Here is a 27,050-nt window from a genome sequence, read left to right as displayed (position 1 = left end):
CAAGGACCGTGATGACCATCAAGAAAAGTTGAGGAAACATCTGTCGTCGTCCTCCAAACCAGACCGTGAACAGGCATTGACATCGGTGGCTTCCCTGAAGTGGTCTTGGGTGGAAGAAGCGATTCTCTCCATTTCTGAAGCCTCTAGGTGACCTCCACCAACACCAGTGGAGGGCTCTGTGTCTTCCAGTGGTCCGGGGATGTTCCAATTCCTCCACCTCCTCCTCAAGCCATTTTGTCCTCTGCTGCTTTTGAGGAGGAGTTGGAGAGGTGTATGTGGTTGGCGGTCGGCCATGCCCAGCAGGGCATCTGGCCTCCGGTTCCACTGGGACTGCCACCGCCACAGGAGCAGATTCCACTGGTGCTTGCACCTTTGCTGGAGTGGCTCGATATGCTGCTCTGTGTTCTACCGACATGGCCAAAGGGAGCATCACTGCTGCTGCTACCAGCTCCCATCACGGTGAGTGATTCCTCAGAGGAGGAAGGGCTATTGGTGGAGTCTCGTGGGCGCATGGTGCCCCTTTACCTCCCGGCTCTCCCAGGGCCACCGGAATCGGTGCCCTCAGTGCCTTCGGTCCCCCCGACGCCAGTAGACCCATCGGCGCTTTTACGGCCTTCAGGCCTACTGATGCCCTCAGTTCCTGCTTTGGTGCTGACAAGGCTTGCGCTTAGGGCTCATTTGGGTGCTTGGCCCCCCCCCCCCACACATCCCTGGACAGACACAGTGAGGGGGAGGCCCCTTATGTCCCCTGGGAAAGGGAGGCATCCAGGTCCTCCACAGAGGAATTGGAGGATTTGCCTTCGGAGCCCCCCCCCCCAGAGGATCTTTCCTTGGAGTTTCGTAAAGGCCATGGCAGAATAGGTGCTTTCTCAGCTCTTAACGGAGCAAGACACTAGCCACAAAATGCTCAAGATTCTGCAATTCCTGGATGCCCCGAAGGAGGTAGTGGTGATGCCAGTCCATGATATCTTCAAGGAGCTGGTAGCCTGCCTCTGGGAGCACCCCATCTCTGTGCCACCAGTAAAAACCTCAAGACGGACACAGTTTACCTAGTCCAATCTACCATGGTTTTCGAGCACAGACAGCTCCCTCATCAGTCTGTGGTGGTAGAGTCTGCCTTGAAGAAAGTAAAGAGGCTGGGCACTCATGCTTCAGCCCTCCCGGGGCGGAAGCACAAAGCTCTTGATGCCTTTGGGCGCTGGGTGTTTCAGGGTGTAATGTTAACTGCCAGGATTGCTTGTTATCTATTATATATGGGTCAGTATTCCAGGAACCTATGGAAACAGGCCCAGGAGTTTAGTGAGTGCCTCCCACAGCAATTCCAGAGGAATTCCATAAGGTAGTGCAGCAGGGCCTTGAATATGGTAAGCACGAAATCTGCTCTGCATATGATGTCTTTGAAATGGCCATGAGAAATGCCACAGCAGGTTGGCGTGGCTGCGTGCCTCTGATCTGCGCCCTGAAGTCCAGGACGCCTGGCAGATTTACCATATAAGGGGGGAAAATCTGTTTGGAGACAGAATTAAGGAAGCGGCTGCGCAACTGAAGGACTATCATGAGACCCCTTCAGCAGTTGTCAGCTAGTACCTCAATACCCAACCGCCCAAGAAACCCTTCTGCAATACCAGAGGCAGCCTTATTACCGGCCGCACAAATACTATCCGCTGGCACTGAGGGCGAGACCCCAACGACCTCTACCCAGAACGAGGTCAAGACAACCTTGGCTGTCCCGTCCGACCCCAGTCCCGCCACAGAACCCCGCCATGGGGTTTTGACTGGCGGCCAGCGAGCATGAGCCAGCCCTCTGTGCGTGGCGTCGACTCCCCGGGGGGGGGGGGGGGGGGAAATGTTGGCTTCAGCTATTTGCAGACTGATGGACTTCAATTACGTCAGACCTCTGGGTCTTGTCCATCGTGCGTCAGGGCTACAGATCGCATTTCCAATGAGTTCCACCCCACTCACCTCTGTGTCCTTGGTGGAGAGCAGCAGGGAACTTGCAGATACTTCGAGTAGAGCTCTCCGCCCTTGAACTGGCTTGAGTGGTTGAACTCATTTCGCCCAGTCAACAGGGCGAAGGGTTCTACTCCAGGTATTTCCTGATTCCCAAGCAAACTGATGGCCTTCGGCCCATTCTGGACCTGTGGGCCTTGAACTGTTTTCTGGTTAGAGAAAAGTTCAAAATGGTCTCGTTGGGCACCTTAATACCCCTTCTCAAAGCAGTAGACTGGCTCTGCTCCCTCGATCTAAAAGATGCGTACGCCCATATCCCCATCTCTTAGGCGGATCGACAGTACCTACGATTCCTGGTCGATGGGAATCATTATCTGTATTGGGTGCTGCCCTTCGGCCTCGCGTCCGCACTCCTTGTTTTCACCAAGTGCCTGGCAGTGGTCGGAGCCTGTCTTCGGAGGCGAGGGGTTCATGTTTTCCCATACCTCGACGATTGGCTTATCAAGAGTGACTCCAGACTAGGGGCACAGTGTGCCCTGCAAGTCACGGTCCGAGTCTTGGAAACTCTGGAGTTTCTGATCAACTATCCGAAATCCCACCAACCTTTTCTGCCTGGGGACAGGGCGAAGACCCTCACAGCTCTCGCTCAAGTAGTCTTTGATTGCTTCCATGTTTCTGCACACCAGTTTCTCTGGTTACTAGGCCATATGGCAGCGACAGTGCATCTAACACCATTTGCTCGACTGCACACGTGCAGGGCTCAGTGGAAGTTACGTTCCCAGTGGTGTCAGGCTACCCAGGTCCTACGAGCTGATATCCTAATCATCACCCTCAAATCTGGAGCAGGGGATGCACTTCTGGAGCCCACAGCCCAGGTTATCCTCACCACAGATGTGTCTGATGGGTTGGGGAGCCCATGTTGCAGGCCTACACACACAGGGGCTTTGGTCCTCGCAGGAATTGTAGTCCCAGGTCAACTTCCTGGAGTTGCGAGCCCTACAGGTATTCAGAGAACAGCTCCTGAACAAGGTTGTCCTTGTTCAGACCGACAGGTAGCTAATGTGGTATCTGAACAAGCAAGGGGGAACAGGGTCATTTGCCCTCTGTCAGGAGGCAGTCCACATCTGGTCGTGGGTCATCGAGCACTACGTCCTTCTCAGAGGTGGACAATGCCCTGTGGACTCCTTGAGCCGTGCCTTCTGACCTCATGAGTGGTCCCTCAATCAAGAGGTAGTGAACAGGATTTTTCACTCATGGGGGACCCCGGACATAGACTTCTTTGCTTCCTTGGAGAACAGGAATGTGGACCGCTTTGCTCCCTAGGCCGGAGGAGCAGTGGATGGATGGCGGATGCCTTTTCGATTCACTGGGGCACTGGGCTGTTATGTGCTTACCCTCCCCTTCCGCTCATCTCAAAAACACTCCAGAAGCTCCAGCAGAACCAGGGCACCATGATCCTGATCGCCCCCGTTTGGCCCCGCTAGGTCTGGTTTCTGGCCTCACGCCCCCCCTGACCTGGTTTGGGACTGCTCCGGAACTCATCTCTCAGGAGCTGGGCAGGCTCTGCCACCCCAACTTCCAAGCCCTGGCTCTCACGGCTTGGATGTTGACTGGGAGACTGTACAGGCTCTGGGCCTTTTGGAGTGGGTATCACTGGTCCTGTTGGAGTCCAGGAAATCTTACGATCTGAAGTGGAAAATGTTTTTGGCTTGGTGTGGGGACAGCATTCTGGATCCCTTCTCTTGTTCCCCACCAGCACTGTTAGACTACCTGTTCCTTTCAGAGTGGTCTGCAGACCACGTCGGTGAGGGTTCATCTGAGCGCCATTAGGGCATACCATCAAGGTATGGATGGTACCTTAATTTCTTCCCATCCGCTTGTGGGGAGGTTCATGAGGGGCTTATTTCAACTTAAGCTCTCCACTCGTCCATCAGCAGTTTCCTGGGATCTCAACATCGTCCTCTTAGCTTATGAAATGTGAATTTTGAACGATTGCGGTCCTACGACCTGAAGTACCTTTCGTTGAAGGTCATCTTCTTGGTTGCAATTACTTCAGCTCGCAGGGTCAGTGAACTGCAAGCTCTGGTGTCGTACCCCCTTATACAAAATTTTGTCATGATAAAGTGGTTCTGCGTACACACCCGAAGTTCCTTCCTAAGGTGGTCTCGGAGTTCCATCGCAATCAGTCCATTGTGTTGCCTTCCTTTTTCCCAAGGCCACACGCTCACCAGGGTGAGTGGGCTCTGCACACTCTGGATTGTAAAATGACTCTGGCCTTTTATTTGGAACATATGACTCATCACCACCAATCCACTTAGCTTTTTGTCTCCTTCGACAAAAAAAAGATTGGAAGTCGTGGTATCCAAACAGACCTTGTCCCTTTGGCTTGCAGACTCTATTTCCTTCTGCTACCCTCAAGCGGGCTTAAGACTTGAAGGTCATGTCAAGGCTCACTCCATGCAGGCCATGTTGGTCTTGGTGGCTCACTTGTGTGCAGTCTCCATTCATAAGATTTGCAGAGCGGCGACCTGGAGATCTCTCCACACATTCGCTTCGCATTATTGTCTGGATATGGATGGCTGGCGACACAGTGGGTTCGGACAGTCAGTCCTCCGTAATCTTTCAGCCATAAGATCCCAACTCTTCCTCTGTAGGCCCTAGCTGTCGGTGCAGGCCTGCTCCCCTGGTTCTTGCAGCTCTACTTGTTGTACGCGTTAGCACTTTTTCTACACTGCGCTTGTTGGGAGCAGCCTGGAGCTATTTAATCACCTATGTGTGAGGACTTACATCCTGCTGTCTGTGGAGAACACCTGTTACAGGTAAGCAACTCTTCTTGCTGAGCCTCACTTTTTTTTTATCCTTTCATATATTCAGCTTTTTCTCTTGCTTCATCTGTTCTGTTCTGGTTTCTGCTCTTTGACAATCTTATTGACATCTCTTCCTTTCTGTCACAAATCCTGCCTTTATTTTGCCTTTTCTCCCCACCTGCCATTCTCTTCCCTTTTCTTCCCATTCTTTTTTTCTTTTCCTTCCTTTCCCCATCTGTCATGTCCAGGTTGTTGTTCCTGCATCCGGCAAGAGATCCACAAGCACATCTGGGCGCAGAACTACTGCCTCTTTTCCTCCTGTACCTTCTATTGGCCAGAAGACTGCATTACTTGCAATGTTCTCCCCATACAGCTTTACAGCTATCTAGCATGGGCAGAAAATAAGTTGCATAGTGACTGTCTTGTTGCTGTCCTGACCAAATAAATGCCTTGTGTGTAGTGTAAAAAAACAAACCAACAAACTGCTTTGCAGTGTGATATTGGGAAGATTGTTTTGTGTCTACACATGTAATGCCCCATTTATATCTTTTTCTACTGGCTGGAAAGTAATGTGACAGCAGGACTGGATGTGAGCTGACTGTAGGCTAGCATTATGTATTGCAGTTGCATACAGGCTTTCTGAGCTCTTTTGTCTCTGGAAGTGGCTGGACTAGAAATCCCTAAATATTTCTGTGAGAGATTGGTGTTTTTCCCAAAGTAAATGTTTTATGCTCCCCCCTGTCACTTGCTGTAGTACAGATCTTCTGTGAGTTTAAACCCTGCTGCTTTTCAGAATGCACCTTTGTATCCCCCCTTTCCTTTATGTCCACTTACTGTGCAAGAAAGCTCTTGAATATCTGATTCTTTTTCACTTATTTGAATCCTTGATACTTCAGAAATCTGTTTTAAAGTAAGATTCCACATTTGTGAAACAAAGTCCTATAAAAATGTACCCTTCAGTTTATATCGGTGCAGAAGCTGCATACTTATTAGCACTCTGATACACAATAAGCAGTGCATAGCAGGTAATGAAGAATATTCTATTAAGTACAGTAATTACATTTCAAAAATCACTAACTTATTGATAACTTATTTTGCGCTCATGTTAGAATAACTGCGTGCAGTGGGCTGACCTGCTACCACTTGTAACTTACTATAAGCCTTCTGCATCACTGATAATAAGTATTTATACTCCACACATGTAAATAGATTTTTGGTTGGTGCACATTGCACACAATGGTCTCCCTTAAGCCTGAAATCAGAAACAAAAGCCTGTATTCTAAGAGAGAGCCCAAGATGGGAAGTGATAAAATGGGTATTGAGTAGAGTGCTTTGTTAAATTTTGCTGTTGTACTTGTAAAATTTCCATGTATTCATAAAACTATTATGTCATGCTTATTGTTATTGATTGGTTACTTGACTAAATTGTTAAGCTTTGTTTGTGCTTGCACGCAGTCTGTTATCCTTTTCTGTTAAAAGCTATATTTTGTTTTTAGTATTTTGGATAGCATAATTAGACACATGATAAAAGTGTAGAGACACTAATTAAAGAAACTAAAGAGTAAGGGAATTTCTGAAATGTACTGATCCCTTAGAAATTTGTAGGCTGAATGTTGGTATAGCACATTAATCTCTGATATCTTCAATCATCTGTCTCTTCCCCCCCTTTAAAAAAATCTTATATATGTCATCTTTCTCACAGGACAAGCAGGGTGGTAGTCCTCACATATGGGTGACATCACAGGATGGAGCCCAATCATGGAACACTTTTGTCAAAGTTTCCAGCATGGCACCAACCCTGCAGCCAGCAGGGGTCCCCCTTCAGTCTTCTGTTTTCCGCGCAGCAGTAGCCTCGCGGTAAAGGAGCTCTGCAGAGATTCCTGACAGGAATTTTCCTCACGGAATTACTAAAAGTTAATTTGCCCCACAGAGGTCCCTCCTTTAACTTTTTTCAGACCGCGGTACTCTGGTAAGTTTTTACCTATTTTCCGTCGATTACTGTCGAGTTTGGCCCTTGCGGCCTACTGGTCGTCGACTGTACCGCGGCTCGATTTTTTTCCATGGCATTGGGGTTCTGTTGGTGCCCGGACTGTAATCGCATCATGTCCATCACAGACCCCCATAAAGTCTGTGTTATGTGTCTAGGATGTGAGCATGATGTCTTGACCTGCACCAAATGTGCCCTAATGACACCAAAAGGTTGCAAGGCTGTCAGGATTCCCATGATTCTGGACTTCCTACAGGACGGTATGAAGAAGGGGTTATCACTCAACTCCCTCAAGGTCCAAGTAGCCACACTGTCCTGCTTCAGAGCCGAAGTGGACAGTATCAGACTATCAACTCATTCGATTTGTCCCGCTTCCTGAAAGGGGTTAAACAACTCCGGCCACCCCTAAAGTGACCGGTGCCCTTATGGAATCTCAATCTAGTATTAGACTCTTTAGACTAGCATTCCTGTAATTCCTGGCTCTTTAGACTAGCATTCCTGTAATCAACTACCCCCTCTCCCTCCCTCCTGTCTCATCCACACCTCCCTCCCCCCCCCTCCCATTCCCTGCCCCTGCTTGTTCAGTCCAGTGTACTTCATGAATGCCAGTATGTCAGACCTCGCCTTTCATGGCTCAAAAACCCTCCTATTTACATTTGTTAACTTGACCTTTGGTTAATCTTTTCTGGTTTCCTCTTCTAGTCGTAGCCCTAGCTACGTCATACCCCAAGTTCACTCAACCCTGTTTTATTGTAACTTTATCCCGTTGCTACCTCGTTATCTGTTCTTGGTAATGTTCCTAGCGATTTTACTTCCCTTTGTTCCTTGTAAAACGATCTGATATGATCGATATCATGAAGGTCGGTATAGAAATAAATAGACTTCCTAGCAGGGACTTCCTTCAGACCAATGCACAGTCTGTCACTACGCCTCTTAACATTGAAGACTGAATTCCTGGTGGCAATATGTTGAGCTTGTTGCATCTCCGAACTACAGGCACACTCCTGTCGGGAGCCATTCCTTAGGTTCACTCCTGGAACCATACAGCTGTGCACTGTCCCCTCCTTCCTACAGAAAGTGGTCTCAGAGTTTCATTTGAACCAGGCCATCTCACATCTCTGGATGAACATAAGGACTCTGAAGACTCATGCCTTCTTCGCCATCTAAATGTCTGCAGACTCCTGGTGCGATACCTGGAAAGATCGGAACCGGTACGCAAAATTGATCGCTTGTTCATTCTTCACAGCAGGAAGAAGCAAGGAGAAGCAGCCTCGCGGGCGACCATAGCCCGCTGGATCAAAGAAGTAATCAAGGCAGCCTACATAGAGGCAGGAAAGCCCTTACCACTACAGTTTAAGGCTCTTTCTATGAGGGCCCAGGCAGTCTCTTGGGCAGAAACCAAGCTGCTGCACCCGCCGAGATCTGTAGGGTGGCGACGTGGTCTTCCATACACACCTTCTCCAGGTTCTACCGCCTGATGTTCAGACCCGAGAAGATGCAGCCTTCGCAAGGGCAGTATTAAGTGGGCCACAGTCAGCCTCCCGCCCTGTCTGGGAGTAGCTTTTGTACATCCCACTGGTCCTGAGTCCATTTGGCTACACGCTAGGAAATTACTTACCTGATAATTTCATTTTCCTTAGTATAGACAGATGGATTAAGCTTCCTGCCCACGGCTGCCCCAGAGAAGGAGAACCTCTGATAGCGAACCTCGAGACTAAGCAAATACGGGTAGGCCGCTGCCTACCCCTAGTTCAAGAAACCCACAGTTGTCCGGTGTCGAGGTTAATTGGTTGAGTGCACTGGCGGTCTCCAGTTTTGAAATCAGTTGAACCAGTTCAATCAAGTTTAATCAAGTTAATTGAGCAAAAATATTATCACACTGGCTTTTCGAAGAGAATACCGAAGAGCTGAGGTTACTTCAGGGGTATATCTAGTGATGTCAGCTTTGAAATCTGACTCCATCTCTCATCTGCTAGCAGAAGAGCACATAACCCACTGGTCCTGAGTCCATCTGTCTACATTAAGGAAAATGAAATTATCAGGTAAGTAATTTCTCCATTATATTACCTGGAAGCTCAAGTCAAGTTTTATGCTCCCTGGAGTAGGATAACAGCAACACACAGTAACTGAATTTAAGGCCCTAGTGCAGGTCCCTGACTGGGGTAAGTAAGTTGAAAGGGTTAAAATCCCTGGGTAGTTGCAGAGAGAGGCTCATAGTGCTGGATCCTATCTCTGGATCCAGTTGAAGTGGAAGACCAAAGGGGTAGGGGGAAACTGCTGGGCCCAACACATTGCTCACCCAAAAAGAAACAGACCCTAGTTTCTCTGAAGACTTGCAGCTCAGAGTCCCACACATGGTTCTCATAATGGACTGCAAAACTTTCCAGAAAGGGAAAACAGCCTTTTACCACCCATGCACTGAAATTCTCGTGACAATCCTCAATTCATTTTTAGCCATGGAGACTAGCTGCTTCATTCTGTAGCCCTGTAGAGCTCAAGAAACTAATCGTTGTTTTTAGGCTTGTTTGCCTAAAACTCCTCAGGTTTTTGGCACTTTTCAAGAGTATCGTTGTGAAGAAGAATACTCTACTGACCTCCCAGGCCAGCGATAGGACTCCGTCTGAAGACTTTTTTCCTTTCCCTGATTCTGTCCAGCATATGTCTTAAGGCCATCCTCTTTGAGTTGCAGGTTCAGGGTGAGCCCAAGGCATCTTTCCTCGGGCTTCTCAAATAGCTGGATGTTCCTAAAGAATTGGTGGCTGCACAAGTCCTCTTCTTTTTTTATGGAACAGGATGTTGGATATTCCACACACTCTTTCCAGTGGGAAAGAAAGTGGATATGAACTATTGTATTCAAATAGCTGAAAGATTCAGCAAACCCCAGTTACTGGATCAGTGTGTTTATATTTTTAACCCAACTATCAATAATTTCTAGGTGAAGAGCAGCTATACATACATAAAAAGAAAAAAACAACATGACATAAAACATTAAAACAAGTTCTAGGAATGCATGAAATACTGCCAAAATCATAATCATGTCTGTGCTGATAATTAAAACAGCGCACCTGACAAAAGCCTGTTTAAATAAAAAGCCTTTCACTTTTTTTTCCTAATAGTTTCTATACAGCCCTCAGATTAAATGTCCTCTGATGATAAATTCCAAAGTATTGGTCCTGCAACCACAAACATACTCTTTTGTTTCACATAGGTGAAACTGTTTGGTTGGCTGATAGCACTTCTAATGAATGTGTGTGTGTGTGTGTATAAACCATTTTGCACAGCAGTTATGCAAGGAGGAACCACACAATGTAGTACCTTGAAAATTAAAAGCAGAATCTTAAAACTTAATATGCCACATCACAGGCAGCCAATACAAAGACAATAAAATTGGCGTGACAGGCTGAAACCTAGCTGCCTTGACCACATATGCACTGCTGTGTTTTGAGCTACAAGTGTTGGTCAGATCCAGCCTCATACAGGGCTCAGAAGTCTAGAACCTATGCCTTGGTATCCCCTGGATATGACTGTGAGTCTGGACCTTTTTGGGAAAAGCAATTTCAGGATGTTGTGCTCTAGTCCTGCATGGCTTCTTCCTAAATGTACATGATGCAATTTTTGTTCCTAGACATATTACTGGACACAGAGTTGCTTCTTAAAAGAAATGGTATTCCTGGGGTAATTCTGCACTACTGCGGAGCGCAGAATTGCCATTTTCTGTGCAGAATTGTCAAATTATGCGCAGAAAATAGCAAAGGAGACCCCAGCACACCGGGGCCTTTCATCTTCTCCACGAACAGCGCACTGGGGCCTAGATCTTCGCTACAAGTGGAGCGCGTGAAGACTAAGGCTCGTGTGTGCCATGGGATGCACTCCTTTCGTGGCGAAGATCCAGGCCCCGACATGCCGTTCACAGCGAAGATGGAAGGACCCCGTGTGCCGTGAACGGAGTGTGCTCCACTCGTGGCGAAGATAAAGGCCCCGGTGAGAGAGAGTGGGTGTGAGAGAGGGGAGGGTTGTGGGGGAGGGGAGGGTGAGAGACAGAGCATGGGAGGTAAGAGAGCGGTGGGGGGGGCTTGAGTGTGGATTTCAGAGAGAGGGAGCCTATATGAGGGGAGGGGGTTGGGGGAGGGGAGGGTGAGAGAGAGCATGGGAGGTAAGAGCGGGGGTGGGGGGATGATTGCGTGTGGGTTTTAGAGAGAGGGAGCCTATATGAGGAGATTGTGAAGGAGTGTGTATGTGTGTGAGAGATTGGGAGGTCATGTGTATGTGAGGGGTGCTAGCCCGTGTGAAGGGATTGTCTATGTGTGAGACAGAGCTTGAAGAAAGGGGTGCGTGAGAGAAAGAGACAGGTAGCCTGTGTGAGGATGTATGTGTGAGAGAGAGAGAGGGAGCTTGTGTGGGTATGTATGCAAGAGAGAGGGCCCTGTAGGAGGGGATGTGTGTGAGAGAGTGAGGGAGCCTGTATGAGAGTATGTGTATGTATATTAGAGAGAGGGACTGAGGGAGCCTGTATGAGGGGCAGTACTGAGAACAGAGTCAAACTCTGGGACTGGCAATAGAGTGGAAGGGGTTGAGCCTAGAGGTGGAGGGGAGAGATACTGGCAGGTGGAGGAGTTGGGGCCTGAGAGGGCAAAGTGGCCAGGGGAGTAGGGAGAGTGAGTGGAAGGGACACTCTTACGGTGAATTTCTAGGGAAATTCTGCTCAAAATATTAAATTCTGCATCTTAAATAATAATGGTTTTTTGTATTAATTTAAAATGTTATTACTACTGTCATGTAAATTGTGTTATTTTGACCAATATAAAGTTTGCAGAATTTTAAGTTTTTATGTGTAGAATTCCCCCAGGAGTAAAATGGGAAGAGTTCCATTACCTGTTGGAGACCGGTGAGGAGCAAGAGAAGCAGCTGGTCAGCATGACCTACAGTGTTGAAAAATGAATAGCAAGTTGTTCTAATATAATTCATGTCTTGTGTTGGAATCTGGGACATGGTTTCAAAATATTTGTTTATTTTTCCTGTCTGGGTATTTTTCATATGTTCCCTGTGTGGCTCCTCCCCATTGTTATGGAATACCAAGATACTGAAAAATAGGTGTTAGAAACTGTAATTATGAGCAGCACAATTAATTATAGTGCAAAATAATATTCTGATATTACATGACTCTCTTACTGAGGGACAGACGACAAAATCCAATAATGCAGGGTAGGAGACTGCAGTTTTGTTTTATGTTTGTTTTTTCTGCTACAGATTCATGGATTTTAATAAAATCATGTTAAGAAATTAATCTCTCATCCTGAATGTTATTTTGAATGGCCCCTGTTAGCATGGATATCCTTTACAAGCCTAAGTTTCAAGGGGGCATGGGGTTGCCAGATAGCATAATGAGAGAGCAGCTGTTTGAAATATTGATAGAAAACAAATTACCTACACTTAATGGAGCTTGGTGCATTCAATAAAATATGGAATAAGTAGCAAGTACTGGTCCAGCATAATTAAATATCAGCATTTGGCCTAACTGATGACTTGGCCTGAAAGTACATTTGCTAATTACTATAGTGCTTGATGATCTTATCCTTTTATCTGGGGCTTTGTATTTCTGTGTGCATGGTATTTCAACAATATGTAAATATTCAAGAATGTGTGTATTCTGTCAAAATGTATTTCATTGATGTGAAAATTGCTGAGAAACTTGTTAATTTTTTCTTTTTTTTTTATGGCAGTAATCCAGAAAGAACTAAAATATTGAGGAGTCTTAATCTTCAAATTAGTGGAATTGAGGGCCCACCCTAGATGTGGTGGTCATTTTTTGTCTGGTTTTGATGAGCCTTTTTTTTTTTTGTTTGTTTTACTCAGAGTTAAAAGAAGTCCTGTTTAGGACTGACCATTGTAAATAGAAGGAAGGGTTTGGTCAGAAGCATAATATCCTATAGCTCTTTTGCCATGTAGATAACATCAGGGTTATGCATACACATGGAACCATGTCCTAAGACCCGGTGAGCTTTTTTGTGTGGTTTGAAAAGAATGAGCCATACACCCACACCACCAGTCTGGTGGCTAGAGGCATATCCTCTATGAAGCTCCTATTGAAGTTTGCAATTGTTCATGATAAGCAGTGCCAGATTACTTTGATATTTTAATCTTCTGATAAAGAAGTCTGAAAGTCCCTCAAGAGACCACCTCCCTCTTTTTTTTTTTTCCCCTCCAGAGATTTAAGACAAAATAGTTCATTGGCAGGACATCCCCCTGCTGATAGGGTCTCTGTTATTAAGAACTGCCTCACTCACTTAATTGTCGATAACAAAAGAATTGGAGTGTACTGTTGCTAGACTACTGCTGGTAAGAAGTTATTTTTTGTTAATTTTTGATTCTTTAAAAATGTTTTTTAAAGTAAAATGAAACTGTGCTTCATTAGATTTATGAAATTTGTAGCCATAGCAAAGTTAAATTTTAAAGTCTTGTTACAAGCACTGTTTCCTTTGGAAAATGTGGGTGGTTATAATTTATTCTGAAATTAGGGCAGTGCCTCGCTTTAAACTGGAAAAATAAAATAATTAAAGAACCTATTTTCCTTCAACCTCCTTAAGAGTCACCTCTCCTTACCCGCCCTCATCCCTATCACCTTGTGAATAGTTAAAGAACCTTTTTCTCCTCTACTCTCCTCAAGAGTTTTCATCTGAATAATGAACAGAAATTCAACTTGTGAATAGTTAAAGAACCTTTTTTTCTAATGTTTATCTATCCTTATGTATTCTAAATTTTTGTAAAGCCTGTTGCTACGTTACGTTACACTGTGATGTTTTTTAACGTGCCCCGGTATATAAGAAATTCTTAAATAATAAATAAATAAATAAATAACATTCCAAGTCCTATAAAGTGTTGTGTTTTTTTTTTCCTGCTTCAGAGCTTTGAAGCACCATTCAGTACATTGGGTTGATCTGGTTTGTGCATGTTGACGTGAGTGGTATAAAAATTGTAAAATTGGACTTCTGTAGAATTTGAGAGCCTGAGTGCAGTGTGTGAGACTACATAAACAAGGTGTGATACAGAAATAAGGTATGGATCAGATAGGTTATGTAACAATCAACATTATAATCATGACACTTCTATAGTTTTTTTTTGTTTCTTTTTGTTTTAATTAGTTTGCAATTACAATCAAGCATTCCGTTTGTTGAATTCTCTTATTCTCACTGCCATTTACAGCATACATGCTGAGCTTGAATATCTCATTCATTATATATGCTCTAATTTTCAGAATGGCAGATAATTTTTTTAAAACTGTAATGTGAGGAGTATTATATTTACATTCCACTTTTCAGCAGAGTGGATTACTTACAGTATCTGAATTTATTTCCCTATCCCCAGAGAGCTCACAATCTTACTAGGTCATTTATCATTTCGCGTTAAGGCCCTAATCTGCGCATTAAATAGCGCAACGCGTGCCAGTATGCAAATGTGACATTAGGTATGCAAGTGGGAGGAGTTTGGGCAGAGTTAATGGTAATGAGCAGCTCCTAACGTCAAATGTGATAGAGTAGTGCACTGCAACGTGGGTTTTAATACCAGAAATAACTCGGGGGGGTGTGTGTTAGGTTGGGGGGGCAGTTTTACATACACAATAGGAGGTACGAACAGCGAAGTTGATATCACTGAAAATTTTCTGTTTCAATCTATGAAAGGTACAAGAGGAGTTGATTTGCACAGTGCAGTCTCTACCTAGCTTGTTGCAATTCTACCTACCAAGACTGCACTGTGCAAATCAACTCCTCTTGTACCTTTCATAGATTGAAATAGAAAATCTTCAGTGATATCAACTTTGCTGTTTGTACCTCCCCTTACAGTGGTATAAATAGTACACAGAGGCGCTCTTCTCTCTGTTTCTGTCTCCCCTGCATGACAGCATGTGGGATAAAAAACCTTTTTCCTGGTAACGCACCCTGCAGTGCTTTAATTGCACATGAGCCAAACAAATAGCGCAGGTGCGATACATATATCACACCTTGTGGTAATTACCTATGTGATGTGAGAGCAGGGATTTAGCCTAACCATGCCCCCCCTTATTTTTTTTTAAACCTCTGGCGCTGTTTCCACTATATTTATAGCATTTTGAAAGATTTAGGCCTAACTTTTGTACCTGAGGTAACAGAGGTAAAGTGACTTGCCCAAGGTCACAAGGGGCAGCAGCAGCAGGGTTTGAACCTTGGCTTCCATGGTTTGTAGCTCCATTCCATTTATCATAAAGTCTAAAAATATGCAATTGTACAGTCCTGAGCAGCAATATTTTAACACTTTAATGGTGCCTGCCTCAAGGAACAAAATTCAAGCTTGTGTGGAAGGGTAGAGTGTACACAGTTTCTTTGCCATTCTGAAATGGCATTAAGAATGATGAGGGCAACTTTAAATAATATAGGGTGATTCACATTTTTCAGTCTAATTGTTTCTCTGCAGATTCATTGGGTTTATTCATTTGGTGTTTCTGGAGAAGTAAGAAAGATGTATCTAAGATGTCTCAGCCTCGACAAGGGAGGGGGTGCCTTAGGCAAGTCAAATGTTCTTCAGGACCCACTTTGTAAGCATTTTGGGGCAGGAACGCGCTGTACCTGAATTACTAATGATATAAGCCCTCTTGAGCATTATTTGGAAAGGCAGGCTAAAATCCAAATTAATAATGCTATTACTCAAATGTATAATATAAGAAAGCCATGCAAATATACCCATGTGTAACATTTGTTAAAGGTCAAGTCCTTAAAATACATTTTGATAAGATGTTTGCATTTATCTTTATGCCTAGACTGCACAGTAATCTGTTTTTATTCAATGGGAACATAGGTGGGCAAGGTAACTTGGTGGGCAGTGAAAGCTACAAGGTTCTAGTTTTTGTAGATTTATTATAGAACTTTAAATCCAGTGACAGCAATTCAGAAATTAATCCCTTGTGATCTGAGTTTGGGGGCTACCCTTTTACACTGCAATCCCAGAATGGCCTAATCCTACCTTTCACATAATTCACACAGTTACAATCTGTTTACGTTATTAGCGTAGTGTTTGCTTTTAAATACACTGAATTGTTACCACAAAAGCTACAGATATGCTGTAGAATGAAGCACTGTACGTAGTATTTGATAAAGTTTGGCTGCCTTTATCTGCAGTAATTGCTGATAGTTTGAGATGTAGGAATTTGTGATCCTCACTTTGTTCTAAAGGAAGAGCATGAAAGAAGTTAGTGGAAAAACTGGATATGATACTTGTGCATGTGGGTAATAAGCGATATGAAGGCTGTCTCTTTGCACAGATATTTAATACACGAGTTTTATGCATTTCTTATTTTTTATTGTTTTACAGTTTGATTTCTCTTGTGTTTATTTTTATCATTGTAAACCGTTGTGATGGCATGTTCCAAATAATGGTATATAAAAGTCTATAAATAAATAAATACATTTCTAGCTGTATGCTTCCAGTATTTTCAGACTGGAAGGAATCCAGATTTCAATGGTGCAGTGCTGAATGAATAGCCTTTGTCTAGGACATGGTCTAGGACAGTTTGCTATTGCAGTTACAATACTGCTGAACCTTTCCCCAGCAGTGTCTGACTTATTGCTCTGATTTCTTTCAGGATAGCCCTAGTGAATTGCTATTGTTGGCTTCTTGCTTGCATGTTTGTTTTTTGTTCTATTTATATTCCGTTTTTTGGCACTTCAAAGTAGATTAAATTCAGATACTTATTGGTATTTCTCTCCCCAGAGGACTCTGTTTGTACCTGAGGCACAGAGGGTAAAGTGACTTCCCCAAGGTCACAAGGAGCAGAAGTGGGATTTATGTGCTATTGAAGCTTAAAAATTGGGGGCTTGATGTAATAAGACATAAGGAAAAAATACACGCTGAATTTAAACGCACATTTTCTTTATGCATATACTAGATAAAACTTATATTTAGATTCTTTTTGTATTGTTTGTATTGTGTATTTTAATTTGACTGTAAACCGTTTCGATTTTAATTAGAAAGATGATTATAGTAAGAAAAATGTTTACTCCCCTTTGCTATTGCATTGGGAGTTTAAAAAAAACGCATAAGATATGAATAGAGCTCATCTTATTTAATGTGCACAAACCATAATTTAGGAGCACAAACTGTTTAGTGTTCCTTTCTGAATTTTATGATTCTAGTCAGCTGAGAAGTTTAAAATAAAACCACCTCTTTGGTGTAGGCATTTACAGCTGTCTATCACTACATAAGCTCTTTGGGGCAAGTACTTACAGTAGCTCAGTTGTCATGGTTGTGCATCATTTGTCATACGTACAATTGTCTGTCTCCTCATTCTTCTCCAGATTTGACTCTCTGCATAAGACCTGATAACAGTGGGCAGCAGAACTATTGGCCAAGCAGGAGCTGTATGATAGCGAACCTTATGCAACAAAATGTAAAATCCAGAGAAGCAAGAAATGATGTTAGATCTGTATACAGGAGTATTGCACAATGGTGATAATTGTGCTGCTATAAGTGTTTTCCCATAAGAGCGTACATTATGATAAGACTGCACATAGAATTCTGTTTCTCTAACTTAGGGTCCTGGGGCAGAGTACCTCTGGCTCGGGAGTCTAGGTTCTCCCAGAACAGAGGATCTTTAGCTTGGGGGACTAGACTCAGCTAAGCTAATTTCTTTTTAGGCTTGGTAATTGAACTCCTGGGTCAGAGATGGAATCAAAGTTAAGCTTTCAGGATCTTAATGCACTGGGTAGAATAGCTAATTCTTTCATTAACATGGAATTTGCAGGGAGGTGAGCTAATTTGTACATATATTTATGTGCCAAACACAGCCTAGCATACTTGCCTATGTCAGAGCCTGGGTGCATTTTTTTAATGGGAGGTTTCATCCTCCTGGCTCAACCAGAGTCCAAATCATGTTGTCTCCTAGGATCAGGTGGCTGAGTGTTAACCCCTATATGTTATACAGGTTCTCATCCTTAGCCAAAAGGAACTGTTTTCTGATTGACTCATTTGATCTTGGCCAAAAAGAAACTGAGATGTGTTCACAGTAAATAGTGTGATTATTAACTTTCAGTAAACTGTAATGAATGTGCTCCATTTATTTTAGCCAAAATAACCCCACCTCCCACATAAAACATCTTTGTAAATCTGTAATAATAATCCTTTTCATGCTCTGTGACGCACTGCTGCTTAGCCACAACCAGCTTTATGAATGGCAAGGTATGACGTTAACAAATGGAAAGCTGAATATAGCATGAGCAGCTGAAGAACACGCTTGGAAAAATGTGCCATATAAGACCATGTGCAACTATGATGCATACCACTTCTGCTAAAATACAATATAATTGGGTGTAGAAGAAATCCAGTTACAAGTTGAAGAGTGGGAGAAAACTGCACCGAGAAAAGGACAATTTAATATTTTGAACAATCTAAACTAGTGCTACTGCTTCATATTCGAATCTATAAAATGTTCAAGTACGCACCCAGACAGCTTCTGTTCGCAGTTTGAAAACAGCAGATATTTTTCCTTTATATTGGACTGAAGCAGCAAGCTGTACTTTATGTGCTTGCTCAGGATTTGCACCTGGCGTGCTGTTCCCTCTTGTGACATAGGCGGAGAAAGCTGGCTATGTAGTAGGATGTTTACCACAGCAGCTGCTACTCTGGAACAAAATTACCCCTTGCCATCAGGCTACAGATGAACTATTTGATCTTTTAGGAAAATCTCAAAATGGGGTTGTTTCTGATGGAGAACTTAACCCCCCCCCCCCCCAAATAAGCCTTGTGTTAGTGTTGGTTGTTTTGTTTTAATTTAGTTTATTTGTGGTGTTGGTTTAGAGATTTTATTGTACACTGTTTTGGGTGACCAGTTGAATTTTATATATATATATATATATATATATACACACACACACACACACACACATATATATATATGTGTGCATATATATATATATATGCGCATATATATATATGCGCATATATATCTATCTATCTCAGCACTGCAATGTACCTGCGATGTGGGCCAATCTTATTTAAAATATCTCTATATATCTATATATATGATTGGCCCACATCGCAGGTACATTGCAGTGCTGCTGAGTCTTTTTCTTCAGTTTAATTGATTTACCTTACGTCTTTTCAAGATGAGTTACAAATCGGGTATGTTAGGTATTTCCCTGCCCCTGGAGGGCTTCCAGTCTTCGTTTTTACCTGTGTGTGTGTGTGTGTGTGTGTGTGTGTGTGTGTGTGTGTGTGTGAAGTAACTAAGTTGCCTATAGGGAAAAAAAACCCAGGTGAAAAAGCAGGATTTGAGCCCTAGTTTTCCTGGTTTTCAGCCTACTGCACTAACTACTAGGCTATTCCTCCACTCCATTACGTCTCTTTGCAGCTGTGTCATGGCTATAAACGACTGCCAGCCCTTGTGATATGGTGGAAAATTCTGATTTGCATGGAAAGGGTTAAAGTATCTACATAAAGTTGCCATACTGAATCAGACAGAGGATCCATCAAACCCAGCATCCTGTTTCCAGCAGTGGCCAATCCAGGTTGCAAGTACCCAAACATTAAGTAGGTCCCATATTACTGATGCCAGTAATACCCTGTTTCCCCGAAAATAAGACCTCCCCCGAAAGTAAGACCTAGCAAAGTTTTTTTTTTGGGAGCATGCCCGTCGCACAGAACACCAGAGCATGCAGCTGTGATTTTTTACCCTGCAGGATTCACAGTTAGTTGTCATCACAAACCAGCATAACCAGACAACTATTCAGAATATAATAAATGTTCATTTTTTTGTTCAACGATATATGTGAATTCTTCTTTATGGAAAAATAAGACATCCCCTGAAAATAAGGCCTAGTGCATCTTTGGTAGCAAAAATTAATATAAGACACTGTCTTATTTTCGGGGAAACACGGTAGCAGTGTTTATTCCCTAAGTCAACTTGATTAATAGCAGTTAATGGACTTCTCCAGGAACGTATCCAAACCTTTTTTAAACCCAGCTACACTAACTGCCTAAACTACATCCTCTGGTAACAAATTCCAAAGTTTAATTGTGCGTTGAGTGAAAAAGAATTTTCTCTGATTAGTTTTAAATGTGCTACATGCTAACTTCATGGAGTGCCCCCTAGTCCTGTTCTAGACCTCTATCATATCCCCCCTCAGCCGTCTCTCCAAGCTGAACAGTCCTAAAATCTTTAGTCTTTCCTCATAGGGGAGCTGTTCCATTCCCTTTATCATTTTGGTTTCTCTTCTCTGTACCTTCTCCATCGCAACTTTCTTTCTTGAGATGCGGCAACCAGAATTGTACACAGTATTCAAGGTGCGGTCTCACCATGGGGCACAGAGGCATTATGACATTTTCCGTTTTATTTGCCATTCCCTTCCTAATAATTATTGTCTATTTGCTTTTTTGACTGCCGCAGCACACTGAGCCGACAGTTTTAATGTATTATCCACTATGACGCTTAGATCTTTTTCCCTGGGAAAATTCTGCACAATACAGAATTTGTGCAGAATTCCCTACATGTGCAGAATTTTATACTTTACAGACAGAATTTAGTCCTAGCAGCAGCATCTGGCCCCAGCAGAAAGAGGTAGAAGGCCATTGCATGGGTCTATGCTAGACAGAGGAAAGAAACAGTCTTCTTCATGCTGGCATGTTTTCTTCTCTTCCATATTGTCTCCGTGGTTCAGGCACTTTCTTGGCGTACCCCGCTCCCAGCCTGACTTGCAGTCACTGCTGCAGGTCCTGACTTTTGTTGCTGCAAGCACTGGTAGCTGGTTGACTACCTCCCATGCTGGAGCAAGTTGATCAGGAAGCAGGCCTTCTTTGGAGGTGTGGGGTTTTTTTGGGGTGTTTTTTTTTTTAAGCTGGCCTGGATCCTCTTGCTATTCAGGAAAGTGGTGACCATGAGGATGGCAGGCTTAAAAGGGGCAGCATCCCCAACTGAAGTGAAAGTGGAGGAGAGGAGGGGATTTGAGCCAGTTGGAAGAAACTTTGAGGTTTGGGGGGGGGGGGGTGAGAGGCCTGTTAGTTGAGCTTGGGGGGGCTGGGAGGGAAGGGGAGAGAGACTGCTGAAGAGATGGGTATTGAACCTGGGGTGGGGGAGAATAAGGAAGAGCAAATGAGCTGGTGGGATTTGAACGAGGGGGTGGGGGGAGAGAGCTGGAGGTTTAGTCTAGTGGGTAGGTAAGTGAGCTGAGGAAGGGATGTGATACTGAGCCTGGGGTTGAGAGAGGGAGCGTGAGTCTAATGGGGGAGAGTGCATTGGAGGTTTAGCATGGTGGTAAGAAGAGAGCTGGTTTGGGAGGAAACAGCTGAGGAAGAGCTCATGGGACATATGAGAGAGAGACGTGTGGAGGAGAATTGGCAGATTGAAGCATGAGGAGGAGTTGGACTCTATAATGCATTTTTACAATACTCCTGGGGGAAATAAAATTTAAAATGCACATTTTAGTAATTTTTCTTTTGTATTGGATTTTTAATTATATCATGTTATTTTGTCTAGTAGTTCATGTAGAACTTGTAAATATTGTGTGCAGAATTTAACATTTTTTTTTTGTACAGAATTCCCGTAGGAATAAATATCAAAAAAGCTAAAAGCAGTGTTAGACCCAATCAAGTATGTGGATATAGGCAATACTTTGATAATGAGAATTATTCTTCTGGACACTTTTCAAGTTCACATTTTATCTACCCTGCCTATGTGTTGCCAGTTACTTAAATCTTTTCTAGCATATCAGAGGAGGCACCAGTTACTCTTGCTGATACTGAAAATGCAAGAGCACAAGTTAATTCTTGAAGCACCCTGTATTATAAAAAGCTTCAGCAGCTGTTTCTATACTTTCAGGTGTCTTCCAGTGTCTTTAAGATTTGGCAGACGTTTCACATCTCTGTAAATATGGAGAAGGAAGTAAAGAAGATAAATAAAGATGAGGAGGATGAGATGGTAGGTAATAGGTTTGAAGAACATACAGTATGAGAATGCTTTCTGTTGAAAACCAGCATTATTACTTTGGGAAATTAGCCAGCTCAGATTTAAATATACCGTAGCTTTTGTATTAGGTGAAAAGTTGCTGGCATATTGCATCTTCCTGCCCACATCAAGCAAGTTAGTTGGTCTCGCTTGTGGGGAGCAGCACTGTTCCAGCCGTTGAAAACCAGTCTGATCAGCAAGTTCTGCCTTGCTGGTGGTGTAATGGGGGAACCCTGGCAGCTATGCATACACTCTCTGATACGAAAACTGATTACCAGTTACACAACCACTGATTTTCTGCCAGAACTTCCTTTCACAAAAAGAATTTGGGAGTCTAGCAGGCTTTTATTTTTGGCCAGTGGTCACGAGATTGACAATAGTGGTGTTTGAAAAGCAGAAAAAGTGTTCAAGGGCTGGTATTTTATTTTATTTTTTGAATCGCTGTAATCATTGGGGTGGTGGTCGATAAGAGATTTTTAAATAGAAGAAATCCTCTTTGAATTTGCTCTTGTGAGAGGCATTCCTAAAAGGAACCTTTTTTTTTTAATGGAAGAAAACACAAGACACGAAGGAAAGCTTTTTACAAATAGGGTGCACCACCTTCCTTACAGTTGTGCTCTTTCTACTGCTGGGATATTCTATCACTGTGTTAAAGGAAAAACAGGCACTGCCTGGAGAAATTAGCTTTAAAGAAAGCAAGCAGCCAGCTAATGAAGAAAATTTTCTGTTTTATCTTTAGAGGAGAACAAAGGAATGCTGGTGAAATGACTTTCCTTGCCGTGCCCAGACTTCGCTACCTTTGATGCAGAATTGCCTTGACTTTACGTTACATTTTTTTTTCTCTTGGATGAATGCTCTCCCACCCCCACATACCTTATTTAAATCATTTTATTCGTCTTCCTTGAGGTGTTAAAGCTCAAAAATATTAGTTCTCTGCACCATCTGATAAGAAGAAAAGAACTAATCATTTTTGGTCGTGATTTTGGAGATTATTTCGGACTGCTTCTTTTCTAGCTGCCCTCTGGCTCTGTCAGAGCCACTGTACAAGAGGGATGTGGCAATCCCTAGAACAAATATTAAAATGCACATTTTCTGGGATGGAGTTCAGGGAATTGCCTGTAGTGACATTTCAACATTATCCACTAAGTCAGAGAGGTGGAAATATGGTGTGTGGTTTTTTTATGTTCTTTTTTTTAATGTTTACAAGAATATGTTATGATGGTTCAGATTGTTGCCTGGGAGAAGGGACTATTTCCTAGCGTGTAGCAGATGGACTCAGGACCAATGGGTATAGTGTGCTCCTGATAGCAGTTGGAGACAAAGTCAGATTTCAATCTGACGTCAGCCCTAGTACACATACCCCTGCAGGAAGCTCTGCTCTTCAGTATTTCTCCGTCTCCATAGCAGTTTGGGACTCTATACACACTTGCACCGCGTTAGAATATTCTAACCAAAGAAATCCAAAACAAAGAAGAAATCTTACCTCTAGAGACGAGCCCCGCTCTCCTGCGGTGATACCTACGGGTCCCTCCCCTAGTTGAGAATTTCTGAGGTGATTTCCGCGATCCTCAGAGGTAGGCCTCTGTCCGGCAGCCGGTTCTCGGCGTGGACAGTCCCCGGCAAAGGGTGCGACTGAGAGGCAGCAGGTGCAACTTCGAGCGCGGCGGTGAAGGTACCTTTCCCTCTCCCCCTGCAGCCGGAGTCCGCCCGGAACGAGACTGGGAAACGCCGAGACAAGGTAAGGTAGAAAACTTCCTAAAAGTCTCCGGTCTCCGAGGCTTGAATAGCTGCACAGATTGCCAGCTGATGTTAGTGCTACTGGGTTGATCAGCACTGTCAGGGCTAGACTCTGGTCCGATACGCGGGTCCTCCCACGTGGAGACACTCCGGGGTAATCGCCATATTGCTCACGTGGTCGCCGATGCCATTTTCCCTTGATTTCCGCCCTGTCTGCCGATCTGATCTGTGGGCACAGAGGCAAGCTGGGCACACAAATCACTTGTGTGCACATCGGCGCACGCGCACAGCCACACGCTCAACGGCGCTGGGCGCATGTTAAATCTGTGTGCATCCGACCTACACACACAGTTTTGGCGCAGTCGGATCGCATAACTAAGGCCCACAGCGTACACTTGAACGCACAAACTGGGGGTTTCTGCAATTCTACACGCACAAGCCATGGCGCCACCGGACAAGAAGCTCAAGGCTCAGGTCCTCTGCCCAGCATGCCACATAAGAGCCGCGCAGCACAAAGAGGCCACGGCTCTGTGTCTACAGTGTGAGGAGTCCCTGTGTGAACCAGGTCAAGGTCTACCCAGCCAGCACTGGGATCCGGAGCCACCAGCAGTACACCGGACCTCTCTACCCCCAGTGGGAGCCTCCTTCAATCGGGGCTCCCTGGGGACGCAGCACCTCTCGATTTAGACCCAGCATCTTTCTCCAAAGGCCTACATACCTTTGTCCACATGCAACCGGCACCTCCGATGCCACAGCCTCCCCCAGAGGACCCTAACAACCCGGGACCGTCTAAACCCAGAGAAGTGCCTCTCCCGCCCAAAATCCCCAACATTGGGGACACAGACACCTCGTACGAGGATCAAGACTACCTGGAGGAAGGGGAAATTCCCCCAGGAACGGAACCTTAGCGAACCATGAGGCGGTTCTTCGCTAAAGACGAAATATCAGACCTCGTGGCTCACAGCTTGAAAGAGCTCGCAATACCAGGCACTAGTGCCACAGGAGAACCGAAGACTAACCCCTTCCTTGAGGGACTCCGTCAGGCCTCTCGCCATTTCCCTTTGCTGCAAGCCGTTCAACAGCTGATTTCTTAGCGTGTAGCAGATGGACTCAGGACCAATGGGTATAGTGTGCTCCTGATAGCAGTTGGAGACGGAGTCAGATTTCAATCTGACGTCAGCACTACATATACCCGTGCATGAGGCTTTTTTCCTCAGTTTTTTTCTGTCTCCATAGCAGTTCGGGACTTCACACATGCTTGCACAGCGTTAGAAAACCAAACTCCAAATTTAAAGAAGAAAGAAAGAGATCTTACCTACAGACGATCCCTGCTCTCCTGCGGTGATACCTAAGGGTCCCTCCCCCAGTCGAGAATTCCTGAGGAGATTTCCGAGATCCCTCAGACATAGCCTCGGTCCCGGCGTGGACTTAGCCCCCTGCAAAGGGAGCCGCTGAGAGGCAGCCTCGGTCCAGTCGCCGATCCAGCGTGGACTTAGCCCCCTGAAAAGGGAGCGGCTGAGAGGCAGCGGGTGCAGACCGAGCATGTCAGTGAAGGTATTCCCCCTCTCCCCCCGCAGCCGGAGACCGCCCTGCAAGAGACCGGGAAGCGCCGAGACAAGGTAAGGTAGAAAACTTTCTCAAAGTCTCCGGTTTCCGAGGCTCGGATAGCCACACAGCTTGTCCATCCGGCGGCTGTCTAATCTGGTTGAATAGCCCAGGCCAGGCTAGACCCCGATCCGGAACGAGGTTCCTCCCACGTGGGACCCTCCGGGGAGGGGGAGCGCCATCTTGATCGCATGGTCGCCGGCGCCATTTCCCCCCCCTTGGTTGTCGCTTCGCCCGCATCCTGAGCAGTGCGCTCAGCGGTGAGCCAGGCGCATAAAGATACTTGGCCGCATAAAATGCTGTGGCGCATAGCGACGCGTGCAATTGTGCTGTGCGTACAGCAATGCGCATAACAGGGACGTGCACACAAATAGACCTGTGCGCGCAACCGCGCGCACACCCTCGGGCTCTACGCACACAGCGTGGGCGCACCCAGAACACACAACAAGCCCCTGGCACGCGCATCCGAGAAGCATTCACGCCCAAATCATGGCACATCCTGCCAAATGTTGCGACAGTCGCTGCCCGACGTCTCCACTACGCCCACCTTACCTCTTTGGCGACTCCGTCTTTGCCTGTTAGAGGTTTGGCTGCCGCGGCGTCATCGAGCCATTATCCTCCGGCATCCCCGGACTGGCTAGACGCTGCAATCCGCCATGTTTCCCAGCAGCCTAAAGGTGCACGCGTGGCCCCGACTCACCAGCAATGGCGCGAACCTCAGGGGCATCCCCTGATATTTAAGGTCTCTGAAATCGCTAACGAATCGAGTTAGCAAGGACGGGGGTTACTCTCCTAGCTACTCTGCCTCCTCGGACTTACCAGGAGTACCCGCTCCTCGGGGGGCCTCACTTTTTCTTTGCCTTTCAGATCGCAGTCTGGAACCGGTACTCGCTCCTCAAGGGCCCTCGTTCCCTGACTTGTTCCTGAATACCTCTTCTGCCAGAAAGTCATCGCTGCCTACAACACCAGTGAGTTACCATCTCTCTCTCAGAGCTTTCCCTGGAACCAGGTACTCGCTCCTTGAGGGCCTACTTCATTCCAGCTCCTGGGCTGCTTCTAAGAGACTATTGTGTGAGTGTTACCATCAAGGTTCTGTTCCTGAACTCTGCATACCCTGCCTACTCACTATCTTCAGTTTCTCTACAGCTCAGTTATCCGGGATCGCTGTTCCAGTATCTGAGGACCTACAGCCCAGCCGGGCACTACCAGCTCACTACTGCCACATCTGGTGGTTCAATATACTGTTTAATAAAAGAACTTGTGTGTGTCTGTCTCCATACTCTGAGCCTAACCGGTGGTCCCTCTCGGGATCTTCCCCCAGGGGCGTGGTCATCTGCCACCGGCCCAAGGATTCACCTACAACTACCACGAACACCAACACCAAAACGTCCGAGAGACAGGCCCTCTGACCAGCCTACCGCCTGAGAGTGGCGCGGCCAGAAGTGGTAACCGCCCTGTGCCCGAAGAAGCCCTGTGTGAAGAAGCTCTGGGGGAACCGAGACAATACAGTCCCAGGTAACTTCTCCTGGACGGGATTCTTCGCAGAGCTGCAATCCTTCATCCACGCACAGTCAGGACCACTGGTGACAAAGCTACAACTCTCACCAGTGGATCAGAAGTCGGAGGAAGTCTCAGAACCCCTGGAAGATGGGGAAATCCCTCCTGGAACGGAACCATATTGATCCATGATGCGTTTCCCCCCCCCAAGATGAGCTGCCAGATCTCGTGGCCACGAGCCTGAAGGCATGGGCCACCCCGGATACTAGCACCACAGCAGAGTCCAAGGCCGTATCTGGTCAGGCTCAGTCAGACCTCACGCCATTCCCCAACACTACAGATCGTTCAACAACTGATTGACCTGGAATGGAATGCTCCAGAGGCCAGCTTCAAGGGAGGTCAGGCCCTAGAAGCCCTCTAACCTTTGCACCCCTCGACTAAGGAACTTCTGAGGTTTCCCAATATCGACGCCCTGGTCTGTTCCACCAGAAAGCACACCACCAGA

The 27,050-nt window shown here is 45.3% G+C and overlaps 1 protein-coding gene across 7 annotated transcripts in view; it reads left to right on the top strand.

Moving 5' to 3' along the window:
* ATP13A3 (ATPase 13A3) overlaps window positions 1-27,050 on the top strand; it is a 535,999-nt gene that overhangs the window by 55,211 nt on the left and 453,738 nt on the right. For 5 of the 7 annotated variants that reach the window (XM_029615358.1, XM_029615363.1, XM_029615362.1 and 2 more), the window contains 2 exons: window positions 21,581-21,679; window positions 22,446-22,872. In XM_029615358.1, coding sequence (XP_029471218.1) covers window positions 22,759-22,872 — 114 coding nt within the window. In that variant the 5' untranslated portion in view covers window positions 21,581-21,679; window positions 22,446-22,758. Of the gene's footprint in view, window positions 1-21,580; window positions 21,680-22,445; window positions 22,873-27,050 lie in introns of those variants that run through there. The other 2 variants (XM_029615360.1, XM_029615361.1) reach the window with 1 other exon arrangement.

This window comes from Rhinatrema bivittatum, chromosome 9 (assembly GCF_901001135.1).
Source record: "Rhinatrema bivittatum chromosome 9, aRhiBiv1.1, whole genome shotgun sequence".
In the NCBI taxonomy this organism is placed as follows: domain Eukaryota; kingdom Metazoa; phylum Chordata; class Amphibia; order Gymnophiona; family Rhinatrematidae; genus Rhinatrema; species Rhinatrema bivittatum.
This window is presented reverse-complemented; position numbering and strand designations above follow the sequence as displayed.